At 42.6% G+C, this 16,158-nt stretch overlaps 1 protein-coding gene across 1 annotated transcript in view; it reads left to right on the top strand.

Annotated features, from left to right (window-relative positions):
- The window catches only part of prkar2aa (protein kinase, cAMP-dependent, regulatory, type II, alpha A), a 192,673-nt gene extending 179,225 nt beyond the window's left edge, over positions 1-13,448 (top strand). Inside the window, exons 16-17 of the mRNA XM_055648002.1 lie at positions 940-1,078; positions 5,931-13,448. Of these exons, the coding sequence (XP_055503977.1) occupies positions 940-1,078; positions 5,931-6,064 (273 nt within the window). The 3' untranslated portion in view covers positions 6,065-13,448. The remainder of the gene's footprint in view (positions 1-939; positions 1,079-5,930) is intronic.
- Positions 13,449-16,158: the final 2,710 nt, after the last annotated feature.

The raw sequence follows: 16,158 nt of genomic DNA, 5'->3' as shown, positions 1-16,158 counted from the left end.
TGATTAAATGACATTATTGATGTTTATACAAAGGTTAAATTAGTTAAGAGGTGAATGGCAGAACCATTATCAGCATGTGAGGTCAAAAATCTGTCAAGGAGTAGCAGATATGATTTAAGTTTATCAATCTAATTGCGCAGAACAGAATGCTGTAAAATACTGAATCAAACAATGAGATTCTTCCCTTGAACTTGGAGTCGGGAGTGGAGAATTAAGATGGCAAGCTAATAGAAAGATTGAACAACTTTAGGTAAATTGTGGCAGCAGGGGAAAAAAAGTGGAATGATTGAAGTTGCGATTTAGACTGAGTCTGGTGGTGCGCATTTCCAAGCTTCTGCAGCCTCTGCCAGACAGGAACCGGGAGAAGGAGGAATTACTGGGGTGGAACAAGTCTTTGATTATATTGACTGCAGTGCAAAGTGTCCATGGAGTCAATGGTGGGAAGTCTGGTTTCTGTGATGATCTGTACTCTCTGCAATTTCTTGTGGTCTTGGGCAGAGCTGTTCCCAAACAGGTTAACTCCTAACATTTAAAATACTTTTTATTGGCAAATGCATTGATGATACTCCTAAATTTTCAATGAACAGTTTCCAAACAATAGGCTTTTTTTTTTTAAAACTGCAGATGCTAGAAAAATAAAATAGAAACACCATTTTCTGTTTAAATTTCAACTAATAGGATTGTGATTTTAGGGTGTGATTAAAATTTCCTTTTAGTTTCTGTATCTTCGAACATCAGTTTTGTAAAAGTGTTTGTTGTGATTTCAGTAGTCATGGAGCAGGGAAAAATGTGAATTTAGGCCCCCGTATGCTGAATTTGGAGAACCCTGATGAAGCACCATAATTTAAATGCTTTCTTTTAACTTGCTGAATTGAAATTGATTCAATGCTGTACTGTTCATTATCATTAAAACCAAGCATTTGTATTTTCTTTGCTTAGACACTGGCAGACCAAGAGGACAATGCAGAGGTGGAAATTACCAGATATAGCAAGGGCCATTATTTTGGGGAATTGGCACTGGTTACCAACAAACCTAGAGCAGCTTCAGCATATGCAATTGGACCCGTTAAATGCTTAGGCAAGTATACAATTGAATTGAGCATAACATAAGTATAAACTGGAATCCATCACAATGTCATGGCTGATCTTGCACTAAATGCAACTTTCCTGCTCTAACCCACTTCCCTTGACTCCCCTAATATCAAAATTTATTTCAACGAATTGAATGTGCTTGGTGACAAAGTGTCCGCAGCTCTCTTGCATAGATAATTCCAATGATCACTGGCCTTTGAGTGAAGATACTTCTTGTCTCAGTGTTGAGTGACCATACCACCATTTTGAGACTGTAACCCTCTTTTGACACCTCAACAAAAGAAAATATCATTATAACATCAACAATACTCCAACCCAGAACAAATTCGTGTGCTTCAATGAACTTACTTCTCTCAAAGTCCAGAAACTGTAGAACCTGTCTGCTTATTCTATCCTCGATGGACAATCCCTTCCAACCCCAGACCAGGAAACTATCTGGTGTACCTTTGTTGCACTCCCTTTCTCACAAGTACATCATACCTTGAGTAGGAAGGCCAGACCTATACAAACTATTCCAAATGAAATCTCACCAGAATTCTAAATGATTGTAATAAAATATTAACCCCTCTTTTTGATAATGGCCAGCATTACATTTTACCTTCCTAACTGCTTATTATATCTCCACATCAAATGTGAAAGAACATGCAGGTCCCTCTGAACCCCAACTCTTCCTCATTACAAAATGCTGATCTGAAATTATCTTTTACCTAGGTAATTATTTAACATAGTCAGTTCTTGCACTGTTATTGCTAATTTGCTTTGTCCAGTCTATTTGTCTATCTTGTAACATGCTATATACTTTCAGTTAAAGTTCCTTCGTTTTTATCTTTTTACAATTTTTTACTACTTCAATCCTATTTGGAGGTACATGTGCACAACCTTTTATCCGAAAGCCTTGGGACCAAACACTTTTCGTAATTCGGAATTTTTCAGGTTTCGGAATGGAAGATTTATAGCATAGATTTTAACGGCTGGCTCAGTGGTAGAGTGCTCGGCTCATAAGTCGCGAGTTTGCGCCTCGATCCCGGCAGTTACTCGATCGCGAGTTTGAGTCTTCAATGTAGTTTTTTCTTGCAGAATAGGAGAGAATAGGGAGGGTTAGGCTGGGATCATTCTCTGCGAGATGATCTTAGTGCGGGAGACAAGTGTAGGAGAGGTGTACTGACTGTGTGGGCAGAACTTTGGAAGTAATTGCCCACCATTCTCAAAATCCGCTGTGTCTCCCTGTCCCTGGGATAGCAGGGGGCGATCAAACAGCACAATACCCCCCTCCCCCTCCAACTCCAGAGGAATCCGCTCCCCGATGTGCCGCTACGGTGACAAGTGGCAGTTCGCCCACAGCCCGAGCTGCGCCACCCCAAGAACAAGACGTACCTTGCACACCATCAGCTTCTGCCCCTACGGGGAGCGTGTTCCTCTGGAGTTGGAGCGGGGCTGGGCTGGAATTGCTGATCTGGGATCTCTGTGCTTGCAGTGGGCCTGGGGGTCAGTGTCCCGATGAGGGAGCGCAGCTCGGGCTGTGGGCGAACTGCCACTTGTTGCCGTAGCGGCCCATCGGGGAGCGGCTTCTGGTGGTCCTGACGTCTCCGGCCACCCCCCTGTACAGGAGCTGAGACTGGGAATTGTACCGCCCTTGCAGGTGAGTAGGAGAGTGGGGTTGTTTGCAGTTGCAGAGGGAGGGGGCAAGGGCGGTACAGTTCCCAGTCTCAGCTCCTGTCCAGGGGGGTGGCCGGGGGTGTCAGGACCAACAGGAACCTGCTCCCCGATGGGCCGCTACATTGACAAGTGGCAGTTCGCTCACAGCCCGAGCTGCGCCCCTCATCCGCAACCCGGGTTCCTCTGGAGTTGGAACGGGGCTGGGCTAGAGTTGCTGCTGGCTGTGAGTCTCTGGGATCTCCGTGCTTGCAGTCGGTGTCCCGTTGGTCCTGACGTCTCCGGCCACCCCCCTGGACAGGAGCTGAGTGAGAACTGACAGTTCCCAGTCTCAGCTCCTGTACAGGGGGTGGCCGGAGACGTCACAGCCCGAGCTGCGCCCCCTCATCCGCTCCCCAAGAACATGACGTACCTTGCACACCATCAGCTTCTGTCCCTACGGGGAGCGTGTTCCTCTGGAGTTGGAACGGGGCTGGACTGCTGCTGGCTGTGGGTCTCTGGGATCTCCGTGCTTGCAGTGGGCCTGGGGGTCGGTGTCCCGTTGGTCCTGACGTCTCCAGTGACTGGCACTGACCTGCTGGCATCGCGGACGTGAAGACAGTGCAAAGCCTCCGTGCCGGTGCAATGGGCGGGGAGCTGGAGAGGGGAGGGAAGGGGTCACACACATGGCCGGGAAGCAGGGGGGTGTAGGTGGGGTGAAACTGAAGGGAGCGACAATCTGCTGCTGCCTGCCCGCTGAGTTAAAAAGTTCCCATGCAAGACTCATGATACACTGTGTATCGTGAGTCTACAGTGGGAACTTTTTAACTCAGCGGGCAGGCAGCAGCAGATTGTCAATTATTAACCCTCCCGCACAATATACCCTCACCTTCTCTTTTATGAATGGGGATTTAGTTCCCCTTTCTTCGAGGACTGACCGGAGGTTCCGCTGTCACCTCTGCGGGCCGCCCTCGGTGAACGTCTTCAAGGACCGAAAAAATGTTCGCTATTCGGAGCTTTTCGTTATTTGGAATTTCGGATAAAAGGTTGTGCACCTGTATATGTTCTGTCCCTCCATAATAGACTTAGGCAATTATTACCCATTTCACAACCCCACTTTATTACCTCATCCATTCCACTCTTTACCCAAACTCCATTCAACTGAACCTGCCTCGCACTATTTAGTTTAAAGCCCCATCTGCAGTTCATCATTTGATTAGGACATTGAGTTCAATAAACCCCATTCCATCTCTTCACCTCTGCCTATCCTTAGCCCCACGTCCCCCTCCCTTTTCATCTGTGCATTAATTGCCTCATATTGTGTTTTGAATTGTATTCTGTCTTTACTTTGTGTACTAGTCATGTCTCTACTATTTATTTCATTCCCCTTACATGTTTTTCCTCTACCTGCTAAATTTTTGTAAGGTGTCCTTGAGACTCTTGAAAGGCGCCCATAAATAAAATTTATTATTATTATTATTATTAATAGTTCCCACAATCCTGAATCCTAGTGCCAATGACCCATGAATTGATCCCATTTCTGTCTTTGAGCCACTGGGATAAAGGTACTAAAGAGCAGATCTTTGATTATTTTGTTGTGCCAATCTTTTGTGGCTCCAGAGATGATCATCTTTGTGGTTCTATTTTTTAATTTAGTCCCCTTGGGTGCTGTTACTTGAAAATTTACCTCGTGTTTCTACATCAGGTTCCTGCACAGACCATATAACTTTTTTTCTTTCTAATTCAGTTCCCCTCTATTTCTGAGAAGGATATCCCTCCGTTGGCACTTTAGGCAGTACAGTTTTTAGACTTGTGCTTGTAGTTGTATCTATCTTCCTGACTCTTCATTCCCCAAATACTGTATTCCCTCTATTCTCCCGTTATTATAACATTCTTCTTTACCCCCACCCCGTCTGAAATGACCTTCCGGAGACCTCTAATCTCATTCACAAAAGCAGCAAGAATTTCATGTTTTAGAAATGCCAGGGCTGAGGCAAATGTCTGTGCTCAAAACCTGCCTTTTCTATTTGTTTAGCATTTGAATATTTTCCAATTTATGTACCTTAATCCTGGAGTCATAGATGGTCATTGAATCATGGATCAAGTGTGTGCTGACCAAGATCACGCTTAAATTACTCTCCCCACATTCCCATCAACCCCTCCCTTCTCCCCCAATTCTACTGCTCATGGAACATTAAATATTACAGCACAGGAGCAGGCCTTTTGGCCCACGAGGTCTGAGTTGAACATGATGCCAAGTTAAACTAATCTCTGCCTGCAAGTGATCCGTCCCTCTATTCCCTGCATATCTATGTGCCTATCTAAAGGTTGTGCAATGCCACAATCATATCTGCCTCCACCACTACTCTGTGTAAAAAGAACTTGGCCCGCACATCTTCTTTGAATTTTGCCCCTCACATTCAAGCTATGCCCTCTGGTCTTTGGCATTTTCAACACAGTAGGGACAATTTACAGTGACCAAATAATCTACCAACCTGCAGGGCAGCACAGTGGCACTGTAGTAGAGTTGCTGCCTTACAGTGCCAGAGACACCCGTTCAATCCTGTCTACAGGTGATATCTGTATGGAGTTTGTACATTCTCTCCAGGTCCTCCAGTTTCCACCCAGACACCAAAGATGTACAGGTTTATAGGTTAATTTGCTTCTGTAAATTGTAAAAATTGTCCCTTGTGTGTAGGATAGTGCTAGTATATGGGGTGATCACTGGTCAGTGGGCTGAAGGGCTTGTTTCCATTTTGTATCTAAATGATGTCGAGGAAACACACATGCAAACTCCACACAGCACTGGAGGGCAGGATTGAACCTAGGTCACCAAAGCTACAAGGCAGCAGGTCTGCTGGCTGTGCTGCTGTGCCGTCATAATGTTCTTGGCCCAAAGTACCTAGTTAGATTCCGGATACTAGTTTGAAGATCTACTGGTGAATTGTAGACAAAATCACACTTAAGAACATGGTGCAAGACTAATTAAAAAAATCTCCAAATGTGTGCGGTTACTTTCTAGTGTAAATAATTATCTGACAAAGACTCGGCTGATATTTCAGTACCACATTGGAAAAATATTTCATTTCAATGCAATGCAGTAACCTTTCTTGAAGCTTTTTCCTCAAACATGTCACTTGCATTTTAATGTGCAAAATAACTTGCTGTTGAACAAAGGTTTTAAATGATTGCTTTCTTCTTTGCAGTGATGGATATCCAGGCATTTGAAAGGTTGTTAGGCCCTTGTATGGACATCATGAAGAGAAATATAGTGAATTATGAAGAGCAACTTGTCTCCTTGTTTGGTACCAGTTTGGACTTGGAGAATCCTGGTTTATAGGCACAATATTATTTAGTGCCTTTTCAGTTTGATGGAAACAAAGTGAAAAAACACCCATAAACACAAAAAAAACTCCCCACTGAAGAAAACAAAATAGCAGTAAATGAGCAAAACTGCATTTTCTGCCTTTTTCCACGTAATGGGGGCAACCACTAAGCGGATGAGATACATTACCACCCAGCCAGGGATGAGAAAAAGTGTGGCATATGTTCTGTTTTTTTTTTTTGTTATCTGCCTTCTTGGTTTAAAAAACACACATTCTGTACCTTGGGTTGATTTTCTTCCAAAAACAGGAAAGAAATGTTGATTTATGAATTATCAAACTGAACCACAAAGACAAATACTAAATGTAATTTTTGATAAGATGAAATGAGCAGATTCTGTGTTTCTTTGTTACTTATATAAGTAGGTGACCAGTTCTTGCCAAACAAAAACCTAAAAAGAAAATGTTTGGCTGTTGTAAAGCTTTGATTGCTTCTATGGTTTCACCACTGGGTGTTTGAAAAGTATCTGGATAGGTTTTAATGTTTCATATAAAACTGGTTTCTTTAAAGCTTCCCTGAATTGTGTTGAACATAGACTACCAAAGTTGCTTCAAATCAATAGTTTTCTAAGATGGAAAGTTGTGCATCTGTAGTGGGTTTTCAGTATAATACCATTTCACAGTATGAAACAATGCGCAAGTCAGATGAAATGCGTTGGTCTGTAGGATAGGGGTGTACAAAAGGCACTTGCGCATTTCTAACAGTTTAATTGTATGGCAGATCTCCAGTTTACTACTCTGTGCAGTACCAAACAGACATTGGAACAAAACTGCTGTTCCTCTAAATGTCAAATTGTTACATAAATGTCACTTACCATATCTCTCCCCCTTTGTTGTGGTTTTGTAATTTACTTGAGTTGAAATATATGCATTTTTTAAAAACCATTTGAACCTTCTCGGGTTCACAGTGTGCTTGCTACATGGGCAGTGGTTTATGTTACTTGTCGAGACTACTACCAAAAACAAGATGTGAAAATTTGTTTCTTTTTTGTTCCTTTGTTACCATCTTGGGTTTTTTTCCCCTCCTCCACCACTGTTCAGATCAGGACTCGCTTGAAGATACTCAGCTCAGTTGCGTGTTCAGGAATTGGCAGGCATGTGCGAGCCTTGCTTCTCTGCCCAGACATTGTGCCACCAATTGTTTGCATCACCACCAGCAAACCCACTGCCACTCCAAGTCTAAAACGCTCCTCGACATGCCTGCTCCCTTCAGAGAAGTGTTGAGCAGATTGATTGAATATTGCATTTGAGGTGTCTCAGATCTTCACTGAAAGCTTGGCACTCATTCAGTATTTGAGAGAGATGTCATGATCAACTACAATAAAAGTTGGCAATTTGATGTATGACTGGATTCACTGAGAATTTTGTCCTACACCATTGATGCATCAGTAGTCACTGAATCATGAAGTTGACCTTAGCGTAAGAACTTTATAATCAATGTGGTGTAAGGAGTTACAATGAAGTGATTAAAGTCGCCATTTAATCCTGACCACAATGATAACCCAAAAATCTCAGGCTGACAAATCCCCAAGTCCAAAGGTGTAGAAATATTTGATTAAGGGCATTTTTTATGTTTAGTGTATATTTCCTTCCATAAATATGTGGTGCACCCTTCAATAAATTGAACGTACAATAATTTGAGTTTTTCTTACTGGACCACATAAATGGTAGATGTAGTTGATTATTGTCTGAACAGAAATGCTGGTAAGTATACATAAAGCTGGTACAGACATTTACCAATGTCACAGAAAGAAATTCTTGAATCCTTTCTTACTTAGCAAGTCATTGGTTTGTCTGAGTGGCCCCGGGGTTTGTGATGCAGTCCGTGCTGAACTAGCTCTTCTGAGACACCTTGTGTAATATGCTAGTGAGGGGCTCAACACCTCTTGATTCCCACATGATTGTTCTGTTGAGAATGGAACTGCAGTTGAAGGCAGGATCACACTGAGTTGGTACAGAAATCCTGTTGGCTTTTGCTCTCCCGCGACAGAAGGGACAGAAGAATGTGGTGCCTGCAAAATGGTGACAAAGGGGTACGAATTATCAGGAAATGTTAGAAGAGGATTTCGGTTTACCTTTGTCAAAAACTATTTTTGTATTTCTCAGTTTTGAGATGCCATTATTTCAACAAAGTGTGCACCTGCTGTATTAAATTGATGGAATATCACCAGGACTTGCATGCTGCCCTTCAGCCAAACGTAGGCCATCGTGGACGTTGGAAGATCAGTTATCTGGCATTGCGTTTCTTTGATCTTCACACTCTGCATGCTTTACTGTGCGGGATGCTTGGTGATTTGAAGTTAGCATTCTTTTTTGCAAAAATAACTGGATGGGTTTTGATACCTTATCTTGAAGGTCGGGTTTGTTTCTCAGGTGAACGGTTGGCACAAGGTAGTTTGTATGCATAACAAAGTGTGTGTGCTTCCCAAAGCCGATGGTCAATAGGACTCGGTGGGCCAAAGGCCCTGTTTACATGCTGTATCAATCAATCACAGTTTGCCGAGACCACTTAGGAAGAACTAAATTCCTGAATAAGTAACTAACGTTGAAGAATTTCAGTTCTATTTAATCAAGCAAGTCCCTTAAATAAATCTCACAAGAGTGTGTGGCTGGAGAATGTGAACACCATTTTACCCACTCCCCTCACCTCAGCACACTGTCACAATGAACTGCATAGCTTGACATTTGGTTCCCAGGTCATGTTCTGTTCAACCTTTGATCCATGATTATCCCTGGGATCATCGTGGTTTAGATGCTGCATTGAATCCGGCTGCTATCATTGCGTATGCACTACTTGGGCTGTTTCCTTCCTTAACTTAATTGCTGGCTCAGTGTGTGGTCTAGTTCATTTTTTTTACTACTTGTACAAACCTCGATATTCAGACCTCAAAAAAAAACAGAAAGGTGCCAGTTTTGAATGTGTACAAATCCATATTATATTCAAGCCAGTACAATGGTTTGATTTTTTAAACTTGTAACTAAGTATTGAATAACATTCTAACACAGAATTCTTAGAGCACTAATTTAATGAGAGTTGAATGGGTTAGTTACCTTTTGAAAGACAAACTCTTCTGCATGAAGATTATTTTTACAACCTTTCAGTAACTTTTAAGGGCTGGGATTTTCTGTGGCTGTACAACCATTTTGGATGAAGCCTGTTCTACTCGCATGTCACAACCATTTTGGATGAAGCCTGTCCTACTTGCATGTCCTGAGGTACATATTCAGCTGCATTAGACTCCTGGAACGCGTCTTAAGTGAGCCCTGATGGTGAGTATTGGTTTGGTTGACCAGAAGGGTGTGGAATGCATCACTTTTGAGCAGAATCTTGCCTTCCATTAATCCACAGGAGCACAGAATCTGACAAGAATGACTATTCCTCATCAACAGTAGTAACTTGGGCAAAAAATATTTCTTTTTGCACCTGCAAACTTGGTCTAGTTCTAGTGTTGCAGTTTAGGTTTAGAAATGCAGTGTAGAAACAGGCCCTTCGGCCCACCGAGTCCACCCATACACTAGTTCTATCCTACACACTCGGGACAGTTTACAGAAGGCAATTAACTCACTAACCTGCATGACTTTGTAATGTGGGAGGAAGCCGGAGCACAGTTACAGGGAAAACGTACTTATTGCAGACAACACCCATAGCCAGGATTGACCCTGGGTCTCTAGCGCTGTAAGGCAGCAAATGTACCGCTGCGCCACTGCCGCCAACAAACTAAAACCAAAGATTAAAACTAGTAATGCAATTGATCTATCTGCTAAGAATTGGCATTTATAATAATTTAGCTCACTGACAGAGAATGAATCTGAAGCATAAAGGAAAGCTGTATTAAATACCTTGAGCTAAGGTGAGATGCTGCACGGTAGTTATTGATATGTGCTTCATTTCCTGCCTAATGCCTGTAATATTGTACACTGAGAGGAAAATATACAAAACCTGCAGCACTGACAGGAATAGTTATTCACAATAGCAAATGTGATCAGAGTGAGTGGTAAAATTGGCGCACTGGACTTCTGATTCATGCATTTTTTTTATCTTACAAATTTTGAGTGCGATCTTTACATTCCGCATGTGGTGTTCCAGCTTTACACAACATTTGGCATGATTTTACCCAATTTCATATTAGCAGATTTCAAAATGCTTACCTACCTTTATTAAGGCTAAGTACCAATGTAACAAAAGGGGTGCAGCATAGCATTGGTGCCCACAGTCCACTGATCACACGCAAACCTGTCATCTCTCCATGTTACAGCACATCACGAACATCCATTCAGTTTGCCATGAGTCGCATATAATTCCAAATGCTTTTTTTATAATCCATATTTAGCAAAGATTTCCTTTATTCTCAATAAACCATCTTAAAATTCCATGATTAGTGAGCCATTGGCCTTTTTCAGAAATGTGTCTGTTCCAAATTAACCTGCTTCGTCTGAGTGTTTAGCCATATTTTGTAATGTTGCTTATCAATAACAACTCTGAAAAACGTTGTCAGTGCAAAAGCCACTCAGTAATCTGTATCAATGAACACCACCTGTATATGGTACAAAAACTCATAACATGATTAGAAGCATTTGATCTCATTTACCATTATTTGTTCATGCGTGGGATTTGCTGATAGATTAAGGCAATCATTTGACCTGACCTGCTTGATGAGATTACTGCCTTGTTGTCATGTTTAGTGATCAATTACTTTTACTCCAGATACCTGATTGGGCAGGGCATAAAAAGAGGGATTTATATTGATTGCAGTGTTTTCACAGTAAAACCTTATACTCTATTTCTCGACAGATTTAAACTTTTTCACTTGATAATCTTTGGTCAAATATTATTGCCTGATTGTAGAGAACACCATGTTAACTTGGACAAATTGGCTCAATCTGTAAAATGATTATTACTGTTTAAAATAATTCAATGGTGGTACATAGGAAAGTATTGGTAAAGGGCAAATGTTTGCTAATATAACCTGTTTGCTGTTCTGTTAGATAGCGGCTGATCTGTATTGCACTTCAGAAACTCAGGCACTGGTGGAAGAAAATAACACAGCAGCGTGGCACAGCGCTAGAGTGCCTCACAATGCCAGAGATCCAGGTTCGATCCTGACTACGAGTGCTGTCTGTATGGAATTTGTTCGTTCTCTGCAAGGGTTTTCTCCGGGTGCCCCGGTTTCCTCCCATATTCCAAAGATGTACAGGTTTGCAGGTTAATTGGCTTCAGTAAAATGTAAATTTCCCCTAATGTGTAGGATAGTGCTAGTGTACGGTGTGATCGTTGGTCGGCACGGACTCGTTGGACCGATGAGCCTGTTTCCACGCTGTATCCCTTAAAAAAGAAATGGAGGTTCGCATCTCAGATGAAGCACTTCATTGATATTGTTGCTTGAATCTTGCATTTTACTAGTTCAGTTATTGTTGGCAGGTGATGCATTCCATGGAGGGTAAAACCAAGTTTATAATGTACATCGATAAACCTAGAGGCAATAGCCTTGAACAGACTCCACATTGTCAGTGGAGACACAAGGAATTGTAGTTGCTGAAAACCTGCATCGAACACACAGTTCTGGAGTAACTCAGTGGGCCAGACAGCATCTCCGGAGGACATCTACCCATCACTTGCCAGGCTTTGTCCTGCCTCCATCTCTTATCCAGCTTTCTCTCCCCCCTCCTCCATCAGTCTAAAGAAGGGTATCCCCCTGGAACGTCGCCTATCCATGTCATCTAGAGATGTTACCTGATTCGCAGAGTTACTCCAGCACTTTGTCTCCTTCTAGACCCTACACCCAAGAGGGAGACCTAGACTCGAGTGAAGGTGAGTGGGTGGAGAGATGTGAAGGATAAACATCAACGCAGACTAGATACTTTATGGAAAGTTATCAAGTGTGCTAAATGCTGCCATTGTAACCAGGGTTACAAATAAAGCATTGTGTGTGTTGCGCTTTTCTGAATATCCACCTCTTGGTCGCTTTGCTGTCCATGACATGAGACAGACGGTGGCTGTAGGTGTGATTAAGGCAGTTACTAAGAAAGAACTTGCTGTCAAAGCCACCAGGGCTGCTCGGAAAATAATAAACAAGAAGTGAATATTTCTGACACCACCAAAATGTAGATACCAAAAAGCAAAATAGTGTTCTACTCCAAGTTGTTTACTCTGTGCCAGTTGTCCATTTCCACCTCTTCAGAGCTGCTATGTCTGATTGCTATTGTCACTTTGATTGTTACATGTTACCATATTCCTCCACATACATCTGGGGTATAGGAACAACAAAATAATCAGAGATTGTGTAGAATCGCATGAGGGGAGTTTACACTGAGAAATAATATCCTCTGTTTTATAGAGGTACCTCATTCCTGGTTATACAATATGTATTTAACAGACCGACCGACCGACCGACGCACGTTCTGCTCTGTTTGGAAAGAAAGTAAATAGTGTAAAAGCACAGGGAATTGTCCATCTATGGAATGATGCCTCTGCTGTGTTGCTTGCTTCAACGTTCCTGATGATTCAAACAAACAGGACGGATTCACAGATTTCCTAAATATTTGATATACTATTCTGTTCACAGTGGGGGGGAAATAACTTTCAATCTTCTCCCCAAAGAAGAAAGGCAATCACTTCTAATGCATGCAAAAACCAGGCAACTTTGTCATAATTTTAATTCTGCAAGTAGATCTTTTTTTTTTTTAATCCATTGATAAAATGTGACTTAGAAATTCAATTTTCAGGTGACCTCCATCAAATTATCTTTTGGAAAAGGGAAGGTCTGATCACAATGTGTTGACAACTATTCTGTTTAAATTCTGACCCTCCACCACCTCTCGGAGGTCTGTTGCATGTTGACTTAGTTGGCTCCTTCGTGTGTATGCTGGCGTTTCGGGCATCTTTCTTTGCCGCCCAGTGTTTCTGCCTCTGAGATCTACGGGCATGTGAGATGGTTCTTGTTCTCCTGCTCCAAGCATTGACCTCCCTCTATTCAAGGAATGTGTACTGTTCATTAAAGCAAACCTTTCTTCCCATTGAAGCACCCTCCTAGACTTTTTGAGAATTGAAAAATTGTTCTTTACTGAGACTATTCGAATGAAAATAAAAAAAACAAACTTCTATCAATGTTTTTCATTTGGAATAAAATTTGCTTTTCGCAAGTCGATTCTCTTGTTATTTTAATGACGGATCTGTTTTATATTCAGCTAAACCTGTCAAATTTGTGATATATTGGGATGATCTTTCCCTGAAAATGAACTCTTATTAATGGTGCATGTTATTATTTTATTTAAGCCAGCAGGGCTCAATGTTTCAACATTTGATATAAGCTGTGAATTTACTAAAATCTGCTATTGCCAACAGTCGCGCTCTTAGTCCTTGCTGTTATTTTTTGGGATAAGACAGTGCTGGAGTAACTCAGTGAGTCCATGAGCATCATCTCTGGAGAACAAGGATAGGCGATGCTTCGGGTTAGATCCCTTCTTCACACTGGTTGTAGCTGGAGGGGGGGGGTCCGATATTTGGAAGGGAGTTAGGGGGTAGAACAAAGCCTGGCAAGTGATAGGTGGGTACAGATAAGGGGAGGGAGGGGGGGTTGATTGGCAGATAGTTGGACAAAGGCCAGAGATGAAAAGACAAAATATGTGAGGTAAGGAGAGAGAATGGAGAATGTGTGAAATATGAAGCCAGAGGAAGGAATGTAGGAGGTGGAAAGGGAGAAATGGGAGTGAGAGGGGGCGAAGTGCGGGGAAGAAGAAGTCTTCCATTTTTCTTAATCTGGTGTTTTCTGAGTATCTTTTCAGCTTTAGTCTCTCAGGTGAACTCGATATGTTATTGGAGATGCACATGTTGGAATCTGATTCAAAATGACAAATGGACGGAGGAACTCTGAGGTCGGGCAGCATCTGTAAAGGGACGAATTACATTTTGGATCAAGAAACATTGACTATTGTCTCCATAGATGCTGCTTGATCCACTGAGTTCCTCCAGCAGTTATTTTTATATACAGCATTAGATTCACCAGTTATCAACTTGTATCCAAAGCACTGAAGGATATAGGAAATCTCTCTGGGATTTTGAGATATCCCACCAAAATCTAACAAATTGTACAAGTGCTTTGGTGGCCAGTCTCAGATGAATAATTTTATAGGAAACTAGACCAAGTGCAGACCCGTTGGGTCTGCTCCCCCAACGCAGCCATTCCCTACCCGTAGTCCCCACGGGAGACGTGGTCCTCCAACTCAAGTGGCACAGGAATCAGCTGTGCGGCTGTTTTTAAATGGCGTCTTTGAGGCGAGATGCGATCGCCAGCAGCCGTTATGGTTGCTGGCCAGCAGGAGGCGACAAAATGAGTGAGTGGGGTGGTGGGGGGGGGGGGGGGGGGGAAGGATTTGATTAAAAATGTGTACATAAACACGACAAAATTTAATGAGGAGTGGATACTTGGAATGAAAAGTGAAATGTCTACCGAAATGGAAAAAATCAGGGCGGTTGTGGGTCGGGTGTTGGCGTGGCAACGAATCAAAGGCTGGCAGCCACAAGTCAGAAACACACACAGCCAGACACACACAGAGTTTTAAATATAGATAGATGGGAGGATTTACTCACTACAACATAAGGAAGTATATTAGAAACATTACTTCCTAACATGAGTGGCAATTTATAGAGGGTAATTAACCTACAAACCTGCACATCTTTGGAAGGTGGGAGGAAACCGGAGAAGTGGGAGGAAAATCGTGGTCATAGGGAGAATGTGTAGGGTTCACACACACAGCACCAGAGGTCATCATTGAACCTGGGTTCGGATGTGGTGAGGCAACAACTCTACTGGCTGCACCATTGTGCCTCCCATACCGGAATGCATTGGTGTGTGTAATGAGTAATTGTCCTCTTCAAAAAATAAAGACACAAAGTGCTGGAGTAACACAGCGTTCTATGAAGCATTCCTGGTGAATGTGGATCAGTGACATTTCCTTTTCAGGACCCTACTTCATAGTCCGAGCTTGGGTTGAACTGTTCTAACCTGAGACTTCATCGCTTTTATAAATAGCTCTTGGTCTGTGTAATCTGGAGTACTTCCAGTGGCATGAGGTGCTATCAGAGGCATTTTGCAGAGCACTTTTCCCTGTCATTGCTTTGGTTTCTTTTTCCCTTCCCCTGGAGATTAGGTTACAGCGGGTGGGGCGGGGTGGGGGGGTGGGGGAAGGAACCAGCAGTATAGAAGTGATTCTTCATTATGCTCAGGAGATTATCATGTCAAACAGTTTGGGTGAGCCAGTGGGTAGACACAAAATGCTGCAGTAACTCAGCGGGACATCTCTGGAGAGAAGGAACGGGTGACTTTTGGGTCGAGGCTCTTCTTCAGACTGATCTGAGCCAATGGGTCTTTTGCTGCCCAACATCCTGTTGGTTCAGTAGATATTCCTCTTCAGCGACATCATCCTTGGAGCACAGGAGGCTGATATTATATACTATGATAGAGTATAAAATTATAAGGGGAATAGATAGGGTGAATGCACAGTCTTTTACCCCGAGTATGGAAGTCAAGAACCGGAGGACATAAGTTTAAGGTGAGAGGGGAAAGATTTACCAGTAACTTGAGTGACAGTTTTTTCACAAAGAAGGTGGTGGGTATATAGAACAAGCTGCCAGAGGAGGTAGTTGAGACAGATACAATACCACATTCAAAAGACATTTGGACAGGTAAACACAAAGTGCTCGAGTAACTCAGCGGGTCAGGCAGCATCTCTGCATCCTTCATCTGACTACAAGATAGGAAAGGTTTAGAAGGATATGGGCCAAACGAGAATAAATGGCAGTGGTATAGATGAGGCATCTTGGTCAGCATAGATAAGTTGGGGCGATGGGCCTGTTTCCGTGCTGTATCTTGTGTCGGGTCTCAAATGTACGCTGATGATGTGACACCGTGCCTTCACCTCCTGACCTTTTTGCAAGTATTACCAGACTTTCGCAAGTCTGCTTGTCTGACATCCACTGTTTCGATCAGCCAAAGTTTTCTCTGGATAAACGCTGGAAGATTAGTGCCATCCATCACAAATTCCATTCAGTCAA

The sequence above is a fragment of the Leucoraja erinacea genome, chromosome 16 (genome assembly GCF_028641065.1).
Source record: "Leucoraja erinacea ecotype New England chromosome 16, Leri_hhj_1, whole genome shotgun sequence".
In the NCBI taxonomy this organism is placed as follows: Eukaryota; Metazoa; Chordata; class Chondrichthyes; order Rajiformes; family Rajidae; genus Leucoraja; species Leucoraja erinaceus.
This window is presented reverse-complemented; position numbering and strand designations above follow the sequence as displayed.